The 23800-nt window shown below is 42.8% G+C and overlaps 3 protein-coding genes across 3 annotated transcripts; 2 read left to right on the forward strand and 1 right to left on the reverse strand.

Annotated features, from left to right (window-relative positions):
- The first annotated feature begins 1177 nt into the window (after window positions 1-1177).
- LOC117447185 (uncharacterized) lies at window positions 1178-8400 on the forward strand. The gene is made up of 16 exons (XM_034083859.2): window positions 1178-1259; window positions 1479-1554; window positions 2267-2468; window positions 2672-2741; window positions 3012-3292; window positions 3373-3423; window positions 3513-3566; window positions 3674-3747; window positions 3858-3929; window positions 5360-5565; window positions 5749-5845; window positions 5935-6097; window positions 6256-6359; window positions 6518-6662; window positions 7558-7684; window positions 7990-8400. Exons 3-16 carry the CDS (start codon window positions 2400-2402, stop codon window positions 8394-8396), a joined length of 1920 nt encoding a protein of 639 aa, XP_033939750.1. The 5' UTR covers window positions 1178-1259; window positions 1479-1554; window positions 2267-2399; the 3' UTR covers window positions 8397-8400.
- A 515-nt stretch (window positions 8401-8915) lies between these two features.
- LOC117447187 (uncharacterized) lies at window positions 8916-12560 on the reverse strand. Its single transcript, XM_071203325.1, has 6 exons — window positions 12352-12560; window positions 10494-10539; window positions 10038-10129; window positions 9819-9929; window positions 9394-9670; window positions 8916-9122 (listed from the first exon to the last, which is right to left on the reverse strand). Exons 1-6 carry the CDS (start codon window positions 12507-12509, stop codon window positions 8916-8918), a joined length of 891 nt encoding a protein of 296 aa, XP_071059426.1. The 5' UTR covers window positions 12510-12560.
- A 4708-nt stretch (window positions 12561-17268) lies between these two features.
- LOC117447045 (uncharacterized) lies at window positions 17269-19675 on the forward strand. Its single transcript, XM_034083632.2, has 6 exons — window positions 17269-17480; window positions 17705-17847; window positions 17987-18060; window positions 18340-18438; window positions 18951-19049; window positions 19228-19675. The coding sequence occupies exons 1-6, from the start codon at window positions 17370-17372 to the stop codon at window positions 19404-19406; spliced, it is 705 nt and encodes a 234-aa protein (XP_033939523.1). The 5' UTR covers window positions 17269-17369; the 3' UTR covers window positions 19407-19675.
- Window positions 19676-23800: the final 4125 nt, after the last annotated feature.

The raw sequence follows: 23800 nt of genomic DNA on the forward strand, positions 1-23800 counted from the left end.
TTAGCTGTGGGTGAGTCCACTGACACCACTGACAATGCTCAGTTGCTGGTGTTTGTGAGTTTTTATGATGAGGCAAAGGGGAGTTTGTTGAAGATGTGTTGGGCCTGACGAACCTCAGTGGACACACAAGGGGGCAAGACATTTATAAAGCAATAATGGGAATGCTGAATGAAAAAGAGTGCAGCTGCCTTTATTCATAACTGCAGCTCTTACACTGCGACTCTGAGGGATCAAGCACAGACGCAATAACAATGAAAACTGCTGCATACAGATTATTTTTGTTTTTGCAACCTCGTGGTAAGAATCTTGTTGCAATTGTTTAAAAGTTTGAATGACCATAATAAACGGACCTTTGTCTTATTGAAACATTTATTTTGGACCTTTAAGATTTGTATTTGAGTACCCCTGGTCTAGACTCTATTGTCTCTGTGTTTGTCTATGCCGGAATGTGCTCTTGTGAAAACTTTAAGGAAGTGATGCATTTAGTCTTAAAAAAGACCCAACCACAGTTGAGGTGTATATGTGTCAAATATCAAGCTATCTGGCCAGAGCAGAGGAAGCCACAAAACCACATCCTTCATTGAATAGTGTGCTATGCATCCAAACAGAACCATTAACACAGAAAGCATCTTGACAGATGTAGATGATGTTTTATTTATGCCGATCAGGTGGTGCATTGCATTGTGGTAAACATTTGAGCAAGAAATTCATTTTCCACTTTGTCAGGATACTTTGAGTTTCCAGTGCAAGTTTGTCAATCTCATACAAACCTCTCAAAAAAACAAGAACATATGGTATGTCTTTTCATTTTTTTTGTGGTGTTTTTTTGTTGTTGAATGCTTCCCCCCCCCCCCCCTATGGCGGCAAATCTCTGTCATAAATCGCGAGGGCATATGAGATCCACGCGAGCACAAGTCAAGCAGCCGCGGACGTATATTATTTTCGCGAGCACTAAAACGGCACTCGCGCGAGAGCAATATTGAAGCCTGCAGGGGAGAAACATGCCTTGAGTATGTGCAGCATCTACATGAGCTCTCCTTGGTCTCCTGCGCTCTCGCGAGCAATTCCTGCTCTTCTGCTCGTGAAACTCTGGCCTGCTCTCGCGCGCGGAGAAATGTTAGGAAGTGGGCGTACCGTGTCCAAGTAACGCCAAATCTAATTGGTTACACCCCTCCTCTTTTATGATTGGCCGTTTTCAAATGAAGAGTGATATCGGAGCGGGAAAGCCCCGCAGAAGAAGAATGGCTGACGACAAGGAGGTACGTACACAAAAACTACCGGTTTAACATAACTATCATTTTATCTGCTTGACTGGCATTTGAGATATTGACATTGCATTATTTACAAGCCACGGTATAAGAAGAAAGTGACACAGCTGTCTGCAATAATAAAAGTTAGCTAAAGTTAACTGTTAGCAAGATCTGCTCGATACACAAGACGACAATTTAACTATTTCTTATTTGTGTCTGTTTTAACAGATAGAGTTACAAAATGCTGCCAGGCGTGTTGTTGACATGCTGAGAAGTGCCTTGGCTGAACCAACTTCTCAAAATCGTAAGTGAAACTAGGGGGAGATCACTTGTCTTCACAGATTCATCTAATGGTTAGAATTGCAGCTGCAGTCTTGGCCGGCAGAAGCACGCCGAGGTGTTTCAGTGACAGTTTTACCAACCCATATTAAAACCAGAGTGAAAAACTGAATTTCCCCATGGGGGTAATTAAAGGTTCATCTTCTTCTTGTTCTTCTTCTATTTATTTTCAGGGCTTTTGACTATCTGGGTAATGTTTAATTAATGAAGCCTTTATATATTCTAACTACTTCACGTATTTAGGACTCAGTTTATTTAGATTCTAGGGAATCATAGACATCTTTAAATTGTGTTCACAGATGAAGTACAGGTTCAGGGAGAGCAGGTGGAGGTGGGCAACAGACAGCCTACTATACAGGGACAGCAGCAGTCTGCTCTTGGCAACAGGCAGCAGGCTGGGACAAGGCAGCGTCAGGCAGTCCAGGGGCAGCAGCAACAAAGAACCCCTGGTTTTCCTTCTACAGCAGGAAATACAGTGGATCAAAATATGGCCAGGTTTGGATCCGTTAGGAAATAAAGATTGTTCTGAACTGAATTGTCATTGTAATAACTCGGCAATTAACTATAATTCAGGGTATTTTTTAATAGAAATTAACACTCTTCAGATTGTTTAGAATGAATATATTGTATAACAGCTTCTTACATGCCTCTCTTACACATTGTTTTCAACTCCTCAGGGCTTTCCCCGGCCTATTCAAATCTGGTAAAAGCTATACCCCATCTCCCAAAAGAAGGGCTCTTAGGTCAACCCCAATCCAGTTCTTTCTGCTCAATAAGTGCACAGAAAGAACACCAAAGTCATCGGATGAAATGATCCTTCTCCAGGCTGGACTTGGCAGGAGGACTCTCAATATCCCCGAAAATGCTGACCACTCCCAGGTAAGATAGAAAAAATAATAAGGAAAGGAGTCAAGATAATATAAGAAGCACTTTATTGATCCCAATTTGGGGCAATTTTTTATGTATTACTGTAGTTTCCCAATCCACTGAAGTACTACTGGTCACAAACCAGCTTCAACAGAGGTAACATTTGTGGAGGGTTATAGTTCTAACTGCACACTTGTTTTGCTCTTCCCACATAGATATCATATATACTTATGGAATCATATTCGAAAATGGTACCATTGGCCTGGATGCTACATAAAGCTGCTGGTAAGATAAAATCTCCCTTATTAAATGCAACTGTGGTCTAGTATTTCTGCAGTTAAATCCTATTTATACTCTATCTTCTCCTACAACAGCTGCTCTTATAATAGCTCATCAATGCCCTTGATGGTTAGCATATTTACCTACCCTCTTGTTTTTAGCAATCCATGAGAAAGCCTAACACTGCAAGTGTGCATCTTGTTAAAATCAACTGCCTCCCCTATAACATTCTGTGCATTAAATAACATCCACTTGTTTGTACACATTCCCACATAGGAGGATCAGGCCAGCGGAAATTAAGTGTTTTGGTACCTGAGGCACAGGGTTACACAGGGGCCTACCTTGCCAAAGCTTTAGGTGGAAAAGGCTGTCTCTTTATAATGCCCATCCAGGACACTTTAGACACCTCCCCATTGCCCTACTCATCGAAGGAGTTCGAAAATATGCCAAAAGCCAGATGTGCCACGTGTCATCTAAGCATGCCTGTCCAGCTGTTGGCTTTACATGCACAAGAGTGTGAACCAAGCAGCTGTTCTGACCGCATGGATCTGGAACCGGTAATGTTATTCCACAAATAACTATGCAGGATCATTGTCATACTGAATCGACAGCTTTTTTAACTGGTTACGATTTTCAGGATCTGGACCCAGATTTAGATGAGTCTCCAGCTACAAGCAATCCTGGGAATGTAAGCTCACTAATATTGTAGGTGTTTGTTTCTAAACAATCTTCATTGTATGTGTCATTAATTGGCAGTCTTTCTACATTTTATTATAGGCTTCTCCAAGTGTGCTCCCGTGTAGGACCTCCTGTTCTAAAATCGATATTAAGGTAAAAATCAGTGCATTATTTATCAATTACATTATTGCAGATGATGAAGGTTTCTGCGTCTCAGTAATTCACTTGAATATTTGCTCTGCTTTTCTGTATTTTTAAAGGTGGCCTGTCCATTGTGCTCAGAGTTATTTCCAGAGTATTTTGTTGAAATACATGCCAGCACTTGTAGAGAAAGGTTTTTTTTCTCCTATTATGCACATTCTTTATTTACTTTTTTCTTGCTGTGTTAGAAATTGTAAACCATGATTAAGGCGTGCCCCATTGAAATATTTTTCCCCTCATCAGTACTTTGCAGTCAACACAAATTATCGATTTGGAAGAACATGCCAGTGAAGAACTGACAGGGCGAGAGAAAAGGTAATATGCTTAAAATGTACCTGTAATTGCTTATTTGAAACAAAAACGTCCTGCAGTTATTGTGTTCACTATTTGTGTTAATTGTACCATTCATCAGTTGCTCTGCATTGTTATTGTTATGCCTTTAATATCATTTAAAAGAGGCCACTTTCCATCAGTCAGGGGTCGTCAGTTTACTCAATTATACAAAAGGGGTCAGGTTGTCCGCGGGGTCTTAAAAAGTATTAAAAGTTGATAAATCAATTTAGCGAAAATTAAGGCTATTAAAAAGTATCAAACGGCATTTTCCAAGGTATTAAGAAGGTCCAGAGCAACGACAACATGAAACACCCTTTAATTTACTGAAACAACATGTCGGGAAACCCCCTCAAGGCGGCCCCATGCATAGCGTGCCATAAAATGCTGCTTCTTATTTTAAGTTTCGTTGCCTTGCTCCGCTCTGTGTGGGGGGTTTTATCTGCTGGTGGACTACCTGAGAGATATACAGCAGGAGAACACGCCGTCCACCGCGGAGAATAAACAGAAGGGCAACCATGACAACCATGCTCCGGGGTCTTCTTCGCTGCTTTTGGTGTATTTTGTGGCGGCAGCAGCGCCACTTACAGGCCTGGCATATGTACTACAGCGTTTCCAGCATTTCCAGCGGTCGAGTGTGAACGGACTAATCGAATGCGTGTGAACGGAAGACTTTTTTGCGTTTGCGTATGTGTTTTACTGTATGCGTCCTCGTGGGGCCGGGGTCTAAGACAAACTATATCCGGTCACAGAGATCTGCTATTTTAAAGTAAGGTCAACACATATCGACCCTAAATATAGTCTATATTAAGAACGAGAAAAGTCTTAACATATATATCGTTTTTTGTAAACGTATGACAAATGTGTGAGGGTGATGACGTCAGAGCATCGTCCTATGTGCCGGGCTTGGCCCCGGACAGCCCCAGCCCAACCCCTGGGTATTTGTGAGGGAGCTCCGATATGGCATTACCCCGCTGAAGCTCACCACAGTTTCATATATTTCATAGTTCAAAGTTTTGTCAATTGTTTTGTTTATTGGTCAAATACTGGTTTCTGAGGAGTTTTACTGGAGGGAAAGAGCACAGAGTACAGAAGCAACAAAGCAGCATACTGCATTAAACCTGACCTTCACAGAGAGGTTGAAGGTCATGTGGAGAGGAGGCTTCAGTAGTCTGTCTGCACTCTGTTTAGTTGTGCTATCTTACAATCAATATAGTAAATGTGAGGTAAAGTGTGTCGCCAATGTAACCGGTTAGAACTTGAAGTTGCGATGAGGTCTTAAAATGTATGGAAAGGGTCTTAAAAAAGGTCTTAAAAGGTATTAAATTTGACGTCAGGATTCCTGCATATACCCTGCTTAAGGGAAAACGTTTTGGATCCAGTTGTCTAATCAACTTCTAATTTTTTCCTTCAAGTCTTGCTGAAGCCATCGAAACACTTAGTGGACGAGTGGACACAACGACACTCTTTAATGTTAGTGTCACTAGGGAGGACATCTTTGAAAGGGGTTTAGTGCAGTGGAGACGTCAGAAGAGGTCTTCTCCCAAAAACCCCCTCCGAGTGTCTTTCATTGGAGAGTCTGGAATTGACCATGGGGCTCTCAGGAAAGAATTCTTAACAGGTATATGTTTACCTCCTTATAATAAATGAAAATATTCCTCAGTGTATTGCGGTTCTCTGGTTACATGCCATTTCTGTGCTTGCACAGGTTAAGGGCTTTGCATGACGCGTGCTGTTCTTTAACATATACAGTGGTCTAATTGAGATTATCAATGTATTGATCCACTTTTCCTTTCAATTATAGAAATGATGGCAGGTGTTGAAAGGAAGTTTTTTCAGGGAGGGAGTACAGGGAAAACCCCCAAGTACTCAATTACTGACTACCACAAAGAGCATTTCAAGTATGTAGAATTGTGTTCTGCAATGTCTTTTCCATGTTTATTTTATTTATTAATAATGTCTATGCATTGATTAAACTTTGTTAATGCAGGACAGCTGGAGAGATTATGGCAGTCAGTATAGTGCAAGGTGGTCCTCCACCTAACTTTTTCAGGGAGTGGTGCTATGGATACATATCCACTGGGGAAATGGATAGAGATTCCATTTCCAAGGAAGATGTGACTGATCCAGAGCTCAGCCAGCTTATGGAAGAGGTAATATTTTTCTTCTCCTCAGATACTCGTTCATATAACATGTTTGTTTTAGTATGGTTGACACACACACCTATTTGTAGTGTGAATATTTTCTAATTCTTAAAATAAGCTAAGGCTCCCATGACTTACTGTGTGATACTGGTTTTCCAATTGCAAAGGTTGAGATGGCTGAACCTGAAGCTATGTACGACCTTCTGGATCGGATAACAGCATGCGGGTACAGTGGTCATGCCACGTGGGAGAGGAAGGAAGAAATAATAAAGTATGTGCATATGCTAAGTGATTTAACCCATAACAACCCATGTTTAAAACCAATCAATTATTCTTTTACACTCATACTTCATATTGAGTGTGCAGTCACTCTTTCCCTTTGTTATGTATGGTTTTATATTATTGCTGTTATCTGTTACTGAATTATAGGGCAATTATCTTGCACTCATCGGTCCGCATCCTACCAATGCTGCAGCAGATATGCTCAGGCATGAAGCTGTATGGCTTGTGCGAGATGATTGTACAACAACCACACCATTTCAGGGATCTGTTCGTCCCTGGCCTTCATGAAAAGGTCAGTATTATGTCTCTAGCTGATTTTACCACTGAATTTCAAACCTTAACCCTTTAACAGCCAGCGCCACCATTTGGTAGAGCACATTTTGTGTCTTGATATCTTGTTGACATTTTTTTTTAAAAGTTTAACTCCATCTGATTCAGCCATCTCTACCATTTGGTTGACATGTTATGCACAAAACAACCTCTAGATGTCACTGTGGTTTGAACAGAAAGCCCTTCAGCTGGCTTCAACTGAGGAAGTTGGCATGCTAAAAATCACTGCTGACGAAATCACTCTTTTTGGTCAACTTTTGTAAGGTAACCATGTCATTTGACATATTTTAATATCAGAGCACTTACTGAACAGAATTATATAACTTTATGCACAAAAACAGTTTTAACAAGGGTGTAATAATTTTTTGCAAATATGCTCAACCAACCGGTCGAATGGGCCTTTTATGGTAAACTAGCAATATGACTTTTTCAGAGAAGTTTTCCAATAAAATATGGTAAATAAATGGCTAGATTCATGGTAATATTACTAAATCTCGTACTGGCTTATGAGTCTCAGAGTGAAAGAGTGATAATCATTTATATAGCACCTTTCATGCATGGCATTCAGCCCAAAATTGCACACAGATGAGCAAGTTAGGCCAACACAGGATATAGACATTTGCTGTTAGGCCAGTGGTTTATTTTTAGGCCAATTCTGCATCTACAGTAAGATGAGCAAGTCTTTTTTTTTATTGTGAAAAACACTTGACATTACTTTTTAGATCAATATTGATACCTTTTTTAAAAAAAAATGCAAACAAATAATTTTCCCATAGCTTTTGTCTTGGTCTGGTAATTAAAGGGTTAAGCTCATCCAACTTTGAGCATACATCATTTTGTTTTTTCTTCTTTCCAAGCCGGATGCTGAATTCCTGATGGGAGCCATATCTCCAGTCTTCAGTGAGCTGGGCTCGCTGCGACGCCAGAGGGAATCGAGGATTATAAACTTTTTGCAAGACTTCATCCAAAACATTGAAGATGAAGGTGATACTACTGCCCTGACATTTTATAAACTTATTTGTTCTTGAATTGTACCCCCGATTTCGACAGGCAACTCAATGACCGCTTTGTATACCCGTTTTATTCATGTTTACATGTCTCAGTTTAAACACAACTTTGCATCATGATAGTTGCGATGAAACAATGATAACTAAAACAGGACTGGCTAGTGAGGTTTTCTTCTTCAAAATATCCATATAAAAAACAATTTAAAAACAATAGCCATATTTATTGACATTGCTTAGGTGAAAATATGCATTTCTTTGTATTAATTTTCGACTTGTTTTAAGAGGAAGAAAAGATCTTCGTGGTTGAAGAGAGGGGGACCCCTGCGAAGATAACAGAGAGTGATCTTGGTGATGGAGACTCAAGAGAGACGGAGTCTACAGGTGAACCGGCGAGAGATGAAGAGGAGATGAAGGAAAAATATAAGATCACTGTTGGTTGCTTCCTTCAATGGCTTACTGGGCAGGCACATGTCCCCATCACCTCAACAGAGAGAGAGAGATTTCAAATCCTAATTGAATTCGACCATGATTGCAGCGTGCGCTATGGTACACACACTGTATGCTTTCCAGTGGTAAATGCGTGCTCCAACTCCATTACCTTTCCAACAAGGCACCTCGGCTCATATCCGGAGTTCCTGCTACTCATAACACAGGCTGTTATGAGTAGCAGGGAATTTAGTCGTTCATAAGGTTCAGAGAATCAATGTTTTCTGTTAAAACAGTCTTTATTGCACTTTATTTGACAAGGTTTTCATTTGTTCAAGATGAGAATGTTACTGTACAGTCAAACGTTCAAGTGACATCACGTACTGTTCCAGTCAAAATGTTTTTTGAAACAAATGGCGAAGTTGGGGAACCATTATACTTTTGAGCTGTGTTTTGTGTCCGTTTCAATTTAATGGAATAAAAACCCAGTCACCAGTTGTGCCAAGTAACTTTACTCTATCCTGAAATCGGCATCATGACTTATTTTACTCTTGGTACCTTTACTTAAGTAACACTTTGAACACAGGAAATTTACTTGGAACAGAGTATTGTTACATTTTGGTATTTCTACTTTTAGTTAAGTACTTCTTCCACCTCTTATAGTCACTGTAATACACATATAATACACGTTACTAACTTAAACTGTTTCCCCATTATATTCCTACTATGAGGCTTAAGGCTATGTTTACCCTCATCTGTGTCATTCAAGGGAGCTGTATTTCTTAAGAGCCACATCTTTCAGCTACATACTCACGGCAGAGTAAGTACAGTTCCTTGACCGGAGTGTTTGGGTCAATTTGCTGAAATACTGATTCAAGTTCAGTTATGTCTTCTGGACTCAAAGGGCAGTCAAATTCGGGGACGACAATCCCTGCATCCTCTTCTTCTCCATCGTGGTCAGCAGCAATTTCCCAGTCAACATCTGGCTCCTAATAACCATAACAGAGGTTTTGAACACTAAGGTGAAATAAATGTATGTCTTATAAACAAAGTGGAACAATGACATCAAGTAATAGTTTGTTATTTTTACACAGTTAAAATAAGACAAACTGAATAAAATTGTCATGGAAAGAAAGTAATCTTTTGACAATGTATATTACACAAAGTAAATGGTAAGTAATTACTATCTTCAATGACAATCCAATAAAGGTAACTCAGGCTTCTAACAATGAGAGGTTAATATTGAAACAAGATCAATACCTCTGGGCTCTCCGGCTGATCAATGTTTGTCTGCATCAGTCCAAGTTGCCATAACTGCTCTGGACATTGGTTCCGTTCACTGCTGAGTGGATGATGGTTCCAGCCTTCTGTAAAAATCCCCAAGTCCATCTGAAGTCGGGGAAGAATAATGTAGTGCACACAGAAGAGGTCGTCTGTTGATGAGATGTCGAGCAGACCATCCTCTTCGAGGCAGAGCAGTATCGCGGAGTACTTGTTGGTGACTATGACTCGAACATCACGCCAAAGACGCTCAATCCTATGGATGAAAATACATGGTTTAGGGAAAACCAGTTCAAGTAATCTATTTTCATGCTGGCCTAGCATAGGTTAAGTGCAAGGTGCTTGGTCTCCACATCAGATAATTCCACCTCACTAATTTAGTTGCTAGATATGCTGCAATTTACCTCTGGTTATGAACACTTTTACCAGAGATGAAGCTTCCACGGTCGGTGCCGCGAACCGAAAACATGAATCTCGCTATCTGTACGTTTTCTACACCTTGGTCTCCTCTGACCCTGAAATGTACACAGTTGACCAAATGACTGTCAAAAAAAATACTCATACAAAAGTGTCACAGTATTGATCTAGTGTGCAAAGAGTGTGCTTTTTTTCTGTGAATTCACCTTAAAGGCACTCCATGTCTTTGTGTTGCCTCTAGGAAGAAGCCATAGGCTGTTGACGCACGGTTGTTGGTCGAAGCACCCAAGTACATTACCTGCAGAAAAGCAGAGAATATTTAAGAATAGGGCAATTACACACAATAGCTAGGCAACATTCTGTTAAACTGTGAATTAAAGAATTCCTGTTGCAATAGAAATAAGCAAACACTACTGACATACAGTATACTGACTCATAATTGTGCAACAAAAATAGGCAATGCACAAAATCTCCTTTACATCTACTTTGACTTTGCTGCTTCCTTTTTAGTCCATACACTTTATCCATTTGGACCAAATTTCTTAAGCAAAGTCAGGACACAGCGTTGGGACCTCTTGTGGTTTTATGTAGCTAGCAGTAAACCCGTACAAAAAATACATGTTTGTTTAATGTGTGTCTACTGAAGTAAAATGCAGTCTTACCTTTCTCGAATACCCGTCCACTCCACCAAATAAGACAATGTTGTAACTGGAAAAACCAAAGAACAAACTGTTATAGCACTCTGGAATTGAAACACTGATTCTCCAAAACTGGGACATTACAATGAGATTATTTTTGAATCACTTAGCGAAATATAAATACCACAACCGTATCAATTTGTGGTTGGTATCCACGTGCACAAGTGAGAGAGGCCCTCGCACTGAATATGTTCTCCTCACAACACAGCCCAGACTAGCCAGTCTGGAGAGGATGCCTATGGAATCCACTCGATGCATTGAGGCAGCCATTCTTGTCCATTGTACACGTAGACCAATAGATAACAACCGTCCTTTGACCATTCGGTATCCAGCAGTGGGCATGTCATTCTTGATAGATATGACCACGTTATCCAACTCCTCATCACTGATGGAGCTATAAAGTTCTGAAACGGATAAGCCAAACTCTCTCATCCTTCTAAAGATTGTACTGGAAGAAACACCTAGCACTTTTGCAATGCAAGGCACCGATAGGTTTGTCCCCAACATCTCAACCAACTGCTGCCTCTCAATTTCAAACTTAGGACGTCCTCTTAGACCAATAACTGATCCCACTGCTCTCAGGGGGGTCCAAGACAATGGTAGGGGAAACACTGGATAGTGTTTAATCAATGATAGGTTCCCCCCCTCAAAGGTGATTGGTTCACTGCATCGCAGGTATTATTGTGATTGGCTCTTGGGCCACATCAAAATTAGACGCGCTGTCATCCTCTCATACTGACACCTGACACCACACACACGTAGGGAGAGCCGGGACGAAAGTAACACGGGACGAAAGTAACACGGGACGAAAGTAACACGGGACGAAAGTAACGGAGCGATTTTATCCGAGCCCAAACAACTTTGACCGGCCAAATTACGTCAGAATTATCAGCATTCAATACTTAACAGACCTACTAAATGTCAGGTTTAACTGTCAGGAGTAGTGTTGTCACGATACCAACATTTTGGTTTCGATACCAAGTCAAGAATTGCGATTCCGATTCTTTTTCGATACTTTTCTTAAAAAGAGGGAAACAGTCTTAAATGTAATTATTGTGCTTTATTTCACACCAGAACCATAACACAAACTTTTAAACAATGAGAACAATAAATAAAATAAATGAAAAGAATTCGTATTAAATAAAATTAATAAATGTCTCACAGACAGGCCTCGTGGTGTCCGTAGGCTTGCCCTCACTGTCAGAGATATCGCTCAAATACTTCCAAATTTCGCTTCTGGCATCTTTTTTGTCAACAAGCCGAGGCGCAGCGGCAGTTGCACTCCCACTTGCAGCCATGCTTCTCGTTTTCTCACATGCTCTGGCAGCTAGCGCGTGCACGAGAGAGGGGAGGGATTTAGAGCGTGCTTGAGAGGGGCGGGACTGCAGGCAGGACTGCAGTGCAGGGAGTGGAAGCAGAGCGCTGAACACACACGGCTCTTATTAAAATGGCGCTTTCTCACCGGAGTACTTTCCCCCGTCATTCTTAAAGTACCGATACTAATGAAACGGAGGAATCGTAACGTTTTTAACGGCAGAGTATCGCAGTATACCTTTCAAGTATCGGTACACCGTGCAACACTAGTCAGGAGTCAGTGTCTCTCCCCCAAACTCACACATATAAAATTCGATATGAACTGAAGAGCCGCATGAAACTAGGCGAAGAGCAAAGTGTTCCTATCCAGCCAAATATACCAAAAGATTTATGTAAACGACAGAAGAAGCGATCGAAATGTGTATTTCAGTCGAAGGCCACGCCTCCACATCTGTCAACCAGTTGATCGGGTTAACCAGTTAAACCGGAACACCTGTGTCTGACTCACCTTCTGCTCGCTGTCCTCCGGTGCGTTAAACTGCTCGGTTGGTATTCCTCAGATCCAGTGGAATCCCCAATAAAGTTTATTACCAATTCTCCTTGGTTTCTCGAGTGCTGCATTTGGGTTCTCCTTAAGATTGTGACAGAACAATCTGGCCAGAACATGGACCCAGCGCACTCCTCTTCACTCTCTCAGAGACCGTTTCGAGAGAGTTGAGGACGCTCTCCAGAGGCAGGAAGCCTCGATAGCCGCACTGGCCACCGAGGCTCATCATACTAACTCTTCACATGACCAGACGCTAACCTATTTATCTGCGCAGCTACAGCAGCTAACGGCTACTGTGCAGCAGCTAGTGGCAGGAGTGGCCGCTCCAGCGCCTCTTCCTATGCCGTCGACACCCGCTTCTGCATCACCTCTGATGGGATTTACCCCGGAGCCTCGGGTGGGAACTCCGGAGCACTACGCCGGGGAACGGGAGGGCTGCAGCCTGTTTCTTACGAACTGTTCTATCCTGTTTACGCTGCAGCCACACACTTTCGCTTCTGAAGCTGCTCGTGTGGCGTTCACGGTCAATCATTTGACTGGGAAAGCCCGACTGTGGGGCACAGCGGAATGGGAGCAACAAACACCCGCCTGCTCTTCTTTCCCCGCTTTTTCTGCGGAGCTGCGCAAGGTGTTTGGACCCGTGTCTGTGGGTCCAGACGCTGCAGGAGGACTACTGAACCTGAGCCAGGGTAATGGATCTGTGGTGGATTATGCCATTGAGTTTCGCACTCAGCAACTGGAATTCTGCAGCCCAGTGTGACACCTATCTGCGTGGTTTGGCGGATTACATTAAAGACGAGCTGCTGTCGTTTGATCTGCCCAATTCACTGGATGGGTTGATTGAACTGACTTCCCGCATGGATTGGCGCATCCAGACACGAAGACGGGAGCGACGATCGGAGGGAGTTCAACATGCCTGGGCGCCCCGACGTCCGAGTTTGGCTGCGACTCCTCACCTCACTCCAGAGCCGCAACCAGGGGGGGATGAGCCCATGCAGGTGGGTCGCACCAACCTCACTTTGGAGGAACGTGAGCATCACAGACGTCGTAACCTTTGTCTCTACTGCGGCCGGGCCGGCCATTTTGTTTCTCACTGCCCGGTAAAAGGCAAGGCTCAGCAGTAATGGGGAACATACTGGTGAGCCAAACCCCTGGATTTGTTCCCGCTCAGAGACCATTGAGCCACGCCAGGTTGCTATTACCGGATAGCTCTCAGGCTCTTGCTGTTTTTATTGACTCTGGTTCGGACGAGAAGCTTATGCTGCAGTTGGGAATAGACCGGGTACTTTGGTCTCGCCCAGTTCCAGCCAACGCCTTAGACGGTCACCTGCTGGGGACAGTGACTCATCAGACTGTACCCGTTCACATGCTCCTGTCTGGGAACCATCACAAAACTATTCAGTTTCATGTTCTCCAGTCTCCACATATTCCGCTGATACTGGGTTATCCATGGCTCCGCCGCCACAACCCTAACATTGACTGGGAGACGGGAGCCATTTTGGGTTGGAGTCCTTCTTGTCATCTGATCTGCCTGAAACAGGCTGCCACGCCTCAGCGTTCGGTAAACCCCAGCCAAGTTGCAGATGTTACAGGGGTTCCACCGGAATATCTCGACTTCAAGGAAGTATTCAGCAAGTCGAGGGCTACTTCCTTACCACCACACCGGCCCTACGACTGTGCCATCAACCTGCATCCCGGCACCAGCCCTCCCAGGGGTCGATTGTACTCCCTGTCTGCTCCGGAAAGAGTTTCCATGGAGACTTATATCAATGACTCTCTGGCGGCTGGGATTATTTGCCCGTCCTCATCACCTGCTGGCGCAGGGTTCTTCTTTGTGGAGAAGAAGGACAAGACCCTAAGGCCCTGTATCGACTTTCGGGGTCTTAATGACACTACGATCAAGAATCGATACCCACTGCCTCTTATGTCTTCTGCATTCGAGTTGCTGCAGGGAGCTACCATATTCACAAAGCTGGACTTGCGTAACGCGTACCACTTGGTATGTATTCGCGAGGGGGATGAGTGGAAGACCGCCTTCAACACCACCTAGGGGCACTACGAGTACCTAGTCATGCCTTTTGGGCTTACCAACACCCCTGAAGTATTCCAGGCGTTGGTAAATGACGTGCTCCGAGACATGTTGGACCGACACGTGTTTGTTTACTTGGATGACATCCTGATATTTTCCAAGACGCTGAAGGAACACGTGCACCACGTCCAGGCGGTTCTCCGGAAATTGCTCGAGAACTCGCTGTTTGTTAAAACGGAGAAGTGCGAGTTTCGCAAATCCTCTGTCTCTTTTCTGGGATACATCGTGGGACAGGGGAGCATCAAGATGGATCCTTCCAAGGCTGATGCAGTCACTTCCTGGCCGGTTCCAGAATCCCGGAAGCGGCTACAACAGTTCCTCGGGATCGCCAAATTCTACCGGAGGTTCATTCGTGGATACAGTACCTTGGCCGCTCCTCTCCCAGCCCTGACCTCCTCTAAGGTTATGTTCCAGTGGTCCTCCTCGGCTGAGGAGGCGTTCCAGAACCTTAAGGCCAGGTTCACCTCCGCCCCCATCCTCCGAGTACATTTTGTGCCGATACCCAAGCTCCCCTCAGCTAAAGAGACGGCGGAGCTGGCCCTGCTCCATGTGTTCCGGCTCCTTGGGCTGCCTACTGATGTGGTTTCCGATCGTGGTCCTCAATTTACCTCGGTGTTCTGAAGGGAATTCTGCACGCTCCTTGGGGCCACGGTCAGTCTGTCATCCGGTTTCCATCCGCAATCCAACGGTCAGACAGAAAGAAAGAACCAGGAGATGGAGACGACCTTACGCTGTATAGTCTCCAAGCACCCAGCGGCCTGGGCTAAACAACTGCTCTGGGTCGAGTACGCCCACAACACTCTGGTCAGTTCGGCCACCAAGCTGTCTCCATTTCAGTGTGCTTACGGGTTTCAACCCCCTCTGTTTCCGGCCCTGGAGAGGGAGGTTACCTGTCCGTCCGTCCAGGCTTTCATCCGTCGTTGTCGACGGACCTGGAATCAAGCCCGGAGAACTCTCGTTTGTTCGGCCAACTGGTACGCCTCCTCTGCCAACCGCCGACGTTCCAAAGCACCTGTCTACCAGGTGGGCCAAAAGGTATGGCTTTCCTCCCGGGATATTCCTTTACGGGTGGATTCGAAGAAGCTTGCACCTAGATTAATTGGACCTTTTGAGATTGTCAGGATAATCAATCCCGCAGCAGTAAGGCTAAGACTGCCTCGGACTCTGCGGATCCATCCCACCTTCCACGTTTCCAGGATCAAACCTGTCCGAGAGAGTGCCTTGGTTCCTGCGGTCCCTCCCCCACCACCCCCCGGATGATTGACGGCGGGTCTACGTACACTTTCCGACGACTTCTTCGTTCCCGTCGCAGAGGAAGAGGAGTCCAGTACCTGGTGGACTGGAAGGGTTACGGCCCTGAGGAGAGGGCTTGGGTTCCAGCTCGTCATGTGTTGGACACAGGGAGAGTCTCTCCTCTTACCGTCAGCTCTTCAGAGGAGGACAGCGAGGGGCCGGCTTCTGATGAGGACGCAGATTACCACAGGGGGCAGGAAAGGGAGGCCGAAATAACTTTTTCAGATGAGTATTAATCCCACCTCCCACCCTCCTTTGTAGATTAGCATTTAGGGACGTCAGGAGCCGTCCATTAAGGGGGGGGTTCTGTCATAGTCTGCTCCATCATTCACCAGTAGTTTTCCATTCACCTGTCTCACCTGTTTTCCACACCCACTCGTTAGCTCACTCTCTTTCTCTTCTGCACCCATTAACTTCTGCCAGTATTTAAACCCGCACCTTACACACACTCTTTGCCAGATTGTACTTCATGCTTGTCTTTCCCACGTTTGAAACTAGATTGCCTTCCCGGTTCCGACCCTGCCTGTCCTCGATCTGCCTGCTCTGCCTGTTCCCTGATCCTGCCTGTCCCTAGACTATCCTGTCTGGCCTGTTATCCGACCCTGCCTGTATCTACGCTGACCGCCTCGCTTACTCCCTGACTCTCTGCCTGTCCCTGACTCACCTTCTGCTCGCTGTCCTCCGGTGCGTTAAACTGCTCGGTTGGTATTCCTCAGATCCAGTGGAATCTCCAATAAAGTTTATTACCAATTCTCCTTGGTTTCTCGAGTGCTGCATTTGGGTTCTCCTTAAGATTGTGACACCGATGATGTCGTGTTTATGCCGATCAGGTGGTGCATTGCATTCTGGTAAACATTTTAGCAGGAAACTCATTTTCCTTTAGTCAGGATACTTTGAGTTTCCAGTGCACACTGGGTCATTTGAGGTGCACTCACATACCTCTCAAAAAACAGAACCATAGTTCAAGCATGTTGACTTACTATTCTATCAAGGCACCGTTTTTCAACACTTTAATAGTATATACATAATACAATAAATAGTTCATAATTATTAGTTAACAGTCATAGAATAATATATGTGTTTTCTCCTCCAGCACAACACTTTGATAGCTCTTAAAATATTTGTTTTCCAGATCCAGATCCTATTTTGGGAACATTTCTTCTTTAAATGTCACACTTATCACAATGTTTTTAACTGCTGAACTATCATTCTATGTAGCTCCACGTTTTCTTTTTTTGCCTTTCATTTTTGGAGAATAGAGTGCAGCGTTTTTTAAGAATTCAAGCCGTCTGGACATTTGACAAACCCTACTGTACAGTACATTCTTAAAATGTCCTTAGAATTGCTGTGTATCATGGATGTAGGACACGCTGAGTCGTGTTATCGTGACAACATTTTTAATAATTAACCCTGCAGTATTTGCATTTCAGTTTGTGTAATAAGTAAACATGAAGGATTTCCCATCATGCTTACTCTCTGGGTTACATCAGTGCAGTTTGAACCCACTCAGACAGGGTGGATGCATGTTGCACAGAATTAATTGGTCAGTGATATCTTTATAACACTGACCTGAGAGCGATGAAGAGGAATCACAGCCATGATGAAGACTCTGTGTGTCGCTGCTCTTGTGCTGAGTCTCTCCTCAGTGTGCCAGCCTGCGCCGCTGGCCTGTGAGAAGCTGCTGCAGCCAGTGGACAAGGCTCCAGATGTAAGTCTCTCTTCACATTTATAACTCCCTTTGTATCTTTCAAACTTTTTCACATGACAAAACTCAACTTAACCTACTGAATTGCCATATTTCCTTTTCCTGCAGTATGTTGTAGGAAAAGTAGATTTTTTTCATTGCCAAAGTTTGTTATTGAAGAAAAAATAAATTGCCAGACATTTAAACAGTGAAAATAAATAAATAATGTTCTTCTTTTGTCATTTCAGTTATCTGGGAGGTGGTATATGATAGCCATATCTTCGTCCTGTATATTACAGTTAGTTTCCAGAGTGTTATTGCCAAGTGTTCACATGGAAGTTACCTCCAAAGAGACACCAAACGTTTTCGATTACCTCATCAAACTGAAAATGTATGCAATCTTTTATCTTGAAATAGTGGTTTATTTGTTGGCATGAATGTTTAAAAGAAGGATCGTAACACAATTTGAGTATTCATGCATAATTCCTTATCATGTACAAGCTTTTACAATCTTGGATAAACCTTTGCAGGCATGGACTCTGCTCTAATGAAACAGAACAATTTTTACAGGAGAACAACAAGCTCTTTGATGTAGATAGCAACAGTAAGTCTTTTTTATTTATATTTTCCGCATGCAATGGTGTTTATTTGTTTCTTTATGTCTTGTCTCTGCTTTTTCTGCTTTTCCTTTTAAGCTTTTACAATGCATACAAAAAATAAGAAGAAAGATATTCTTACCAATGCACAGAGTGTTCCTTTATGTAAACAATGATATTTGTATTTTTTATCATTTTCATAAAAAAAAACGTGTGTGATCATAATATTAAAGTTTTATTGTATAGCATTTCATTTAAACATCCATTCTCCATCCATTTTTCAACAGACATTGCAGATGGTGACCCTGATTTGCTTCTGCAGACTGGCTGTTCTGACTGCATCATTACAAAGGGGGACAGTGTCCTGAATTTACTCATCTTATTTAGTAAGAAATAGAAGAATGTTATACTACTTTAACAATGGAGTTTAAAATGATGGTATACAGTACAATATAGCATAACAAGACACTTTTTATGTTTGAAATAACTGTATGTCTAATTAACCCTGTCTTCACACTCTATTTGAAACACTTCACTTTCAGCTAAAGTTAGGTATGCTGCTGCTCTCTGATCTGGGCAGCCCTAAAAATGAACAAAAGCACTGAAAGAGTCTGTTTAAAGAAAGAATATGTCCACTTTAAAGGATTGCCAAGATAATTACAACTAATCAAGAAGCTGTAGGAATGTAATTTCACTTAATAGTTGTTGAAATATCGAAGTCTGTATAAAGTGAACAACCAACACACCAACACTGACATACAGAGTTATAATGAGTCATAACTGTTATTTGTTTTTATCTACATAACTATTTTTGCATTTTTCTAACATGTACTGTAGATATTCCTAGAAAGAATATCATCGCAAGGCTGTAATCTCAAATATGTCCCCTGCTCACCAGGCAGGAGAACAAACATTACCGCTGCTGAGCTGAAGGAATTTGAGACCCAGGCAGAGTGTCTCGGCTTGACCAAGCCGCAGCTTTTAGACTCAGATCATGGTGAGTCTTTTTTTGTCAATATATGAAAACAGGTACTGTCGTGAAAGCACCATGATGGTACCATGATAGTATCATGAATGTGATTATGGCAATGCATCAAAATGTACTATGTGCTTGTAATTAACTGTCATTATATATATACAACATTTCTAATTGACTCTTTAATCTCCTTGCACAGATTTTACAAACTGCCTATCAAACGAAGATGAAGAAGCTGTGGCTAGTTTATTTCGCACCATTCAACAAAGATTGAATGACAATTATGCCATATCCCTCAAATGTATCGCTGAGTCTTCTCTGTATTACCCCAAGGCTGCCTTCGAGTGGGCTCAGGAAACATGGGCCAGTCTTTGGTGAATGAGCATTGGAAATGCAATCAAATCAACTTACACCCATCATGTTGTTCTTGATTCATTCCAATGTGTTAAGTTGTTTAAAAGGTAATTATATGGTTGGATTTGTTGTTGTAAAACTATAAACTCTCAAATCCAACAGGAACCCTTTGTTCTCTACTCAGATTTTTGATGATCAGTGCCAGTTTGGTAAAAATAATTATAAATGAACTTCTCTTGGATAAATAGTATCATCACTTATAAGTAATTCACCAATAAACAAGGGTGATTTAACATTGATTGTCTTTATTTCTTCCTTTTTCTTTTCCTTTTTTCCATGTTTAACAAATAAATGATTACTTCAATTAAATAAACTTTTGCAATGCAGAGGCAAATGCTTAAAAATATATTGATTTTAAGGAACAGAGTTTTAAGTAGAGCAACAGCAAAGCAAGTGTCCAGTTAAAAAAGATTACATATTTTGCCACGATGCATTCACATTCTGATATTATTCACATATCAAAATGTTTGGATCTAGGAAAAACAACTGATAAACTATGAATACAAATATTTCTAAGGTAAAAACAGACAGAAGCTAAATAAAATAATTCAAAGAAATAGTATGAATCTTATAGATTTAACAATAGACAAATAGATACTTTATTTATCCAGATTTGGGAAATGAATTTGTTCCAGCAGCAGTGTCAAGCATTACACCAGTAAAAAATGTTTAAAAGATACAATAAAATACAAATATAATACGAATACAATTTAACATTAGCGACAAGTATATAGTAAGAATACAAATAATTGTGCAAAACAGCTGTTGTGAAAATTGTTCTGTGTTATGGAAGAGGAGACACAAGCAAGCTATGGGGCAGTGAGATCTCTGCCAGCCAGAGGTGAGTTGTTGTGCAGGTTAATGGCAGTAGGCAGGAATGTTTTCCTGTATAAGTCCTTGTGACAGCGGGGCTGGAGCAGTCTGCTGGAGAAGGAGCTCCGTTGACTGTCCAGCTGCAGGTGGAGAGGGTGGGGGTTATCCGACAACAGTTTGTTTAGTGTCCTCCTCTCCACCACAGCTACAATACTGTCCAATTTGACACCGATGACAGAGCCAGCATTCCTAAAAACAATATGCTAATAGGCTTACAACAAAGAAGCAAACAAATCTTTCTTCACTTATTATTGGCACCACAATGCTTTTACTGGTCCAAAGTGCCAAGATAACCACACTATTACCAGCACAGCAGATGCCATCAATGAGCAGCTCAAAAAACGTGTACAGTAGATCACCACTCCCAAATCCATTGTGCCCTCAGTACCTTTTGATAGTTGATGGTCTAGACCAGGCATCCTCAAAGTCCGGACTCCGGTCCGGATCCGGACCGAACCACAACTGTCTCTGGACTCTGAGCAAATTATACTTTTCATATGTATTATCTGTATTATCTGTGTTATCTGCGAGACATCGCCACAACGCAGTGGCGAGCGGTCAGGGCCCTCTAGGCCCTCTGTGAGGGCCTAAGATATAAAAAATAATATTTAAAAACATTTAAAAAATATATCTTTTTTTTAAATATATATTTTTTAAATATTATTTTTGTTATATTTTTCATTAGTTTTACCGAAAAAAACTTGATTTAATTGTATTTAAAATAACATTTCCAAAGAAATAAATCCTTCGAATCTGCCTGTTCAGTTTCTGTTTGAATGTGAAGGGTTAGCTTAACCGTTACATGAACAAAGCTCGTCTGGCCCTCTCTGCGATTCACAGAGGGCCCGCTATAGTAAACTCAACGAGAGAGTAATGTCAAGTGACAGTCCAATTGACCAATCATATCTCCCCTCTAAATGGGAGGGCTTTATTATCGCGGACTTTATGACAGGTTCCGCCCGCTGCGCTGCCAAGTTATGCATGTGATATATCAACGGGTCAAGCTAGGAATTAGATAATTAGCATACGTTCATTCACGATGGCTCACGTTAGTGATAGTGATGACATCGTTGCGAAACTACTAACTGAGTCTTTTTCAAGAATGAGTTACACGGATAAATTGGAGTTAATTACCAAAGGGCGACCAACACCACAGCTTATTTTGGTTCAAAAAACCAAACGGTTCGAGAGGCATTTTAATATCGGCAATTACGCCAGATACAACTGGATGACCGGATCAACCAGGGAACAAAAGCTGTACTGCTGGGATTGCTTGCTTTTTGGAGCGGACAGTGGGTCATGGGCCAAAGATGGATATTCTGATTTAGGAAGTTTATCCAAATCAGCACATCGCCATCAGAATGCTTCAGGTCACCTCAGAGCTACTATTCGGCTTAAAACATTTGGGGACACCAGGATAGAGCTCCAGCTGGATGAGCAACAACGCCGGGGTGTCATCATTCATAATGAAAAGGTGAAGAGGAACCGAGGAATTTTGAAACGCCTCATAAATTGTGTGGTGTACTTGGGCAAGCAGGAGTTGCCGTTCCGAGGTCACGATGAGAGTGTAACTTCATCAAACAAGGGGAATTACATAGAGTTGCTGGATTTAGTGGCAGAATATGACAGCGACCTGCACACACACCTCGCCACATCAACAGTCTTTACCGGCACATCTTCAAGGATTCAGAATGACCTGATCAGCGCTGTCGCAAGTGTAATGACGGATAGCATGAAAGAGTATTATTTACGTTAACGAGGTAAATAGGCTAAAAGAAAAACATGTTTTCCAAATGAACTACGCATCTCTTGAGTGACAATATGCCTGCGCTGCACCTCCAAGGTGCGCAATACATTATTGCGCAATCTATGTCTGTCTGTGTGTGTGCTGCGCGAGCCGAGATGATGTGTGTGTGCGTCGTCTTTTTTTTTAAGTTTGTAGCAAGTAGAAGGCTGTGTGTGTGTGCGCGTGTGTGTGTGTGTGTGTGTGTGTGTGTGTGTGTGTGTGTGTGTGTGTGTGTGTGTGTGTGTGTGTGTGTGTGTGTGGGTGCGCACGCGTTAATTTGCGTATTGCACCCTGGGCCGCTGTTTTGATATTCCGCTGAAGAAGTATACTATAGGCTGTGACGTAATAACATTTTTTTCAAGGGAAGAGGGGGGTGGGGTCAGAGGGCCTAGGTAGAAAAGTCACGGCTCGCCACTGCCACAACGCAACGAGTCAAAATGATCCGCTATGTCCATAGACTGCAAACAGCGCTCTGCATGTCCTGTTCCACTGTGTCTGTCAACGCATTGGTCCAATCACATTCAGCATCCCGTCAGCGTTTTTTCCCAAACAATCTGCGAATCAGAGGCACAGTAGGGCGGGTCTTCGCGGAATGCGGGTGGGAAAAATGTGTGTCTGAGTCAGAGCGAGAGTTTAAAAAAATAAATAAAATCAGAGCGAGAGTCAACAGCTCATCTCGTTCCGTCTGTACTGTAGCTAGTAGCCTAGCCTAGTAACCTACCGGGGTGGCCACTGACAGCCTAAAAATAGGCCTTGCCACCCCAGCTGCCACCCCAGTTGGCAGCTTTGTTTTGAAAGAAAAGTTGTGGCTCATCGGACATTTATGAGAGAAAGTCTCTAATGTCTGAGTGCAAGTGAATGCAGCACAAGATGCACGTCATGTAACCCCTCCCCCGGTCCTGGCGCGAGCGTGGCCATATGATTGGCGGTGATTTCATTTGAACGGGATGGCGCAAAGCGAGAAGCATTCGGACCCAAGCGCTGAAGGAATGAGGTATTTGCGGTCTACACTGACAGAGAAGAGACTGTCAGTGTGGCTGCACTCAGCATTGAATCAAAGCGCACTGAAGCTGTTGATCTTAATACGTTTGTGAGGCGTTTTGCTGAACAAAATGGTAATCGCCACATTCAGCTGTAATAGACGTCAACTTGATGCTCTGCTCACGGATGAGCATACAAAACTATTAAGATGATGACCTTACGTGTGTAAATATATTTTTTTCTTTGAGGGGGTCTGCCCCCAAAAAACTGTTTTAAGTCCTGAGAAAGTCAAATAAGACGGTGTGTAAAACTACACTGCCCAGCCAAACAAAAGTAACCACTTTGATTGAACTAGGCCAGTAGGTAAGGACTTTCCACTGGATAATAACTGAAGTATAAAGAATGCATGACTGAAGTGATGTACCATGTTGAAGGCAAACACAAAGAGGAAATAAGGTCAAATCAAGCAAATCCCCTCTCAGATTCCACAGCAACCAGAAGAACATAAATACTGGCTGGTGATTTGATTAATCAGCTTTGTGATGGAATAGAAAATGCACAGTGCATTTCCTTAGCTGTGGGTGAGTCCACTGACACCACTGACAATGCTCAGTTGCTGGTGTTTGTGAGTTTTTATGATGAGGCAAAGGGGAGTTTGTTGAAGATGTGTTGGGCCTGACGAACCTCAGTGGACACACAAGGGGGCAAGACATTTATA

Source organism: Pseudochaenichthys georgianus, chromosome 5, assembly GCF_902827115.2.
Source record: "Pseudochaenichthys georgianus chromosome 5, fPseGeo1.2, whole genome shotgun sequence".
Taxonomy (NCBI): Eukaryota; Metazoa; Chordata; class Actinopteri; order Perciformes; family Channichthyidae; genus Pseudochaenichthys; species Pseudochaenichthys georgianus.

Excerpts from the sequence above, each read along its gene's own strand:
- LOC117447045 (XM_034083632.2), top strand. The coding sequence starts at position 17,370 with ATGATGAAGACTCTGTGTGTCGCTGCTCTTGTGCTGAGTCTCTCCTCA. Across the intron at positions 18,439-18,950 it reads GAATTTACTCATCTTATTTA|GCAGGAGAACAAACATTACC; the intron begins GTAAGAAATAGA and ends CCTGCTCACCAG. Across the intron at positions 19,050-19,227 it reads GCTTTTAGACTCAGATCATG|ATTTTACAAACTGCCTATCA; the intron begins GTGAGTCTTTTT and ends CTCCTTGCACAG.
- LOC117447187 (XM_071203325.1), bottom strand. The coding sequence starts at position 12,509 with ATGTTCTGGCCAGATTGTTCTGTCACAATCTTAAGGAGAACCCAAATG. Across the intron at positions 10,540-12,351 it reads CGGAGGACAGCGAGCAGAAG|TTACAACATTGTCTTATTTG; the intron begins GTGAGTCAGACA and ends TGGTTTTTCCAG. Across the intron at positions 10,130-10,493 it reads TGGACGGGTATTCGAGAAAG|GTAATGTACTTGGGTGCTTC; the intron begins GTAAGACTGCAT and ends GCTTTTCTGCAG.
- LOC117447185 (XM_034083859.2), top strand. The coding sequence starts at position 2,400 with ATGATCCTTCTCCAGGCTGGACTTGGCAGGAGGACTCTCAATATCCCC. Across the intron at positions 2,742-3,011 it reads GATGCTACATAAAGCTGCTG|GAGGATCAGGCCAGCGGAAA; the intron begins GTAAGATAAAAT and ends ATTCCCACATAG. Across the intron at positions 5,846-5,934 it reads TACCACAAAGAGCATTTCAA|GACAGCTGGAGAGATTATGG; the intron begins GTATGTAGAATT and ends TTGTTAATGCAG.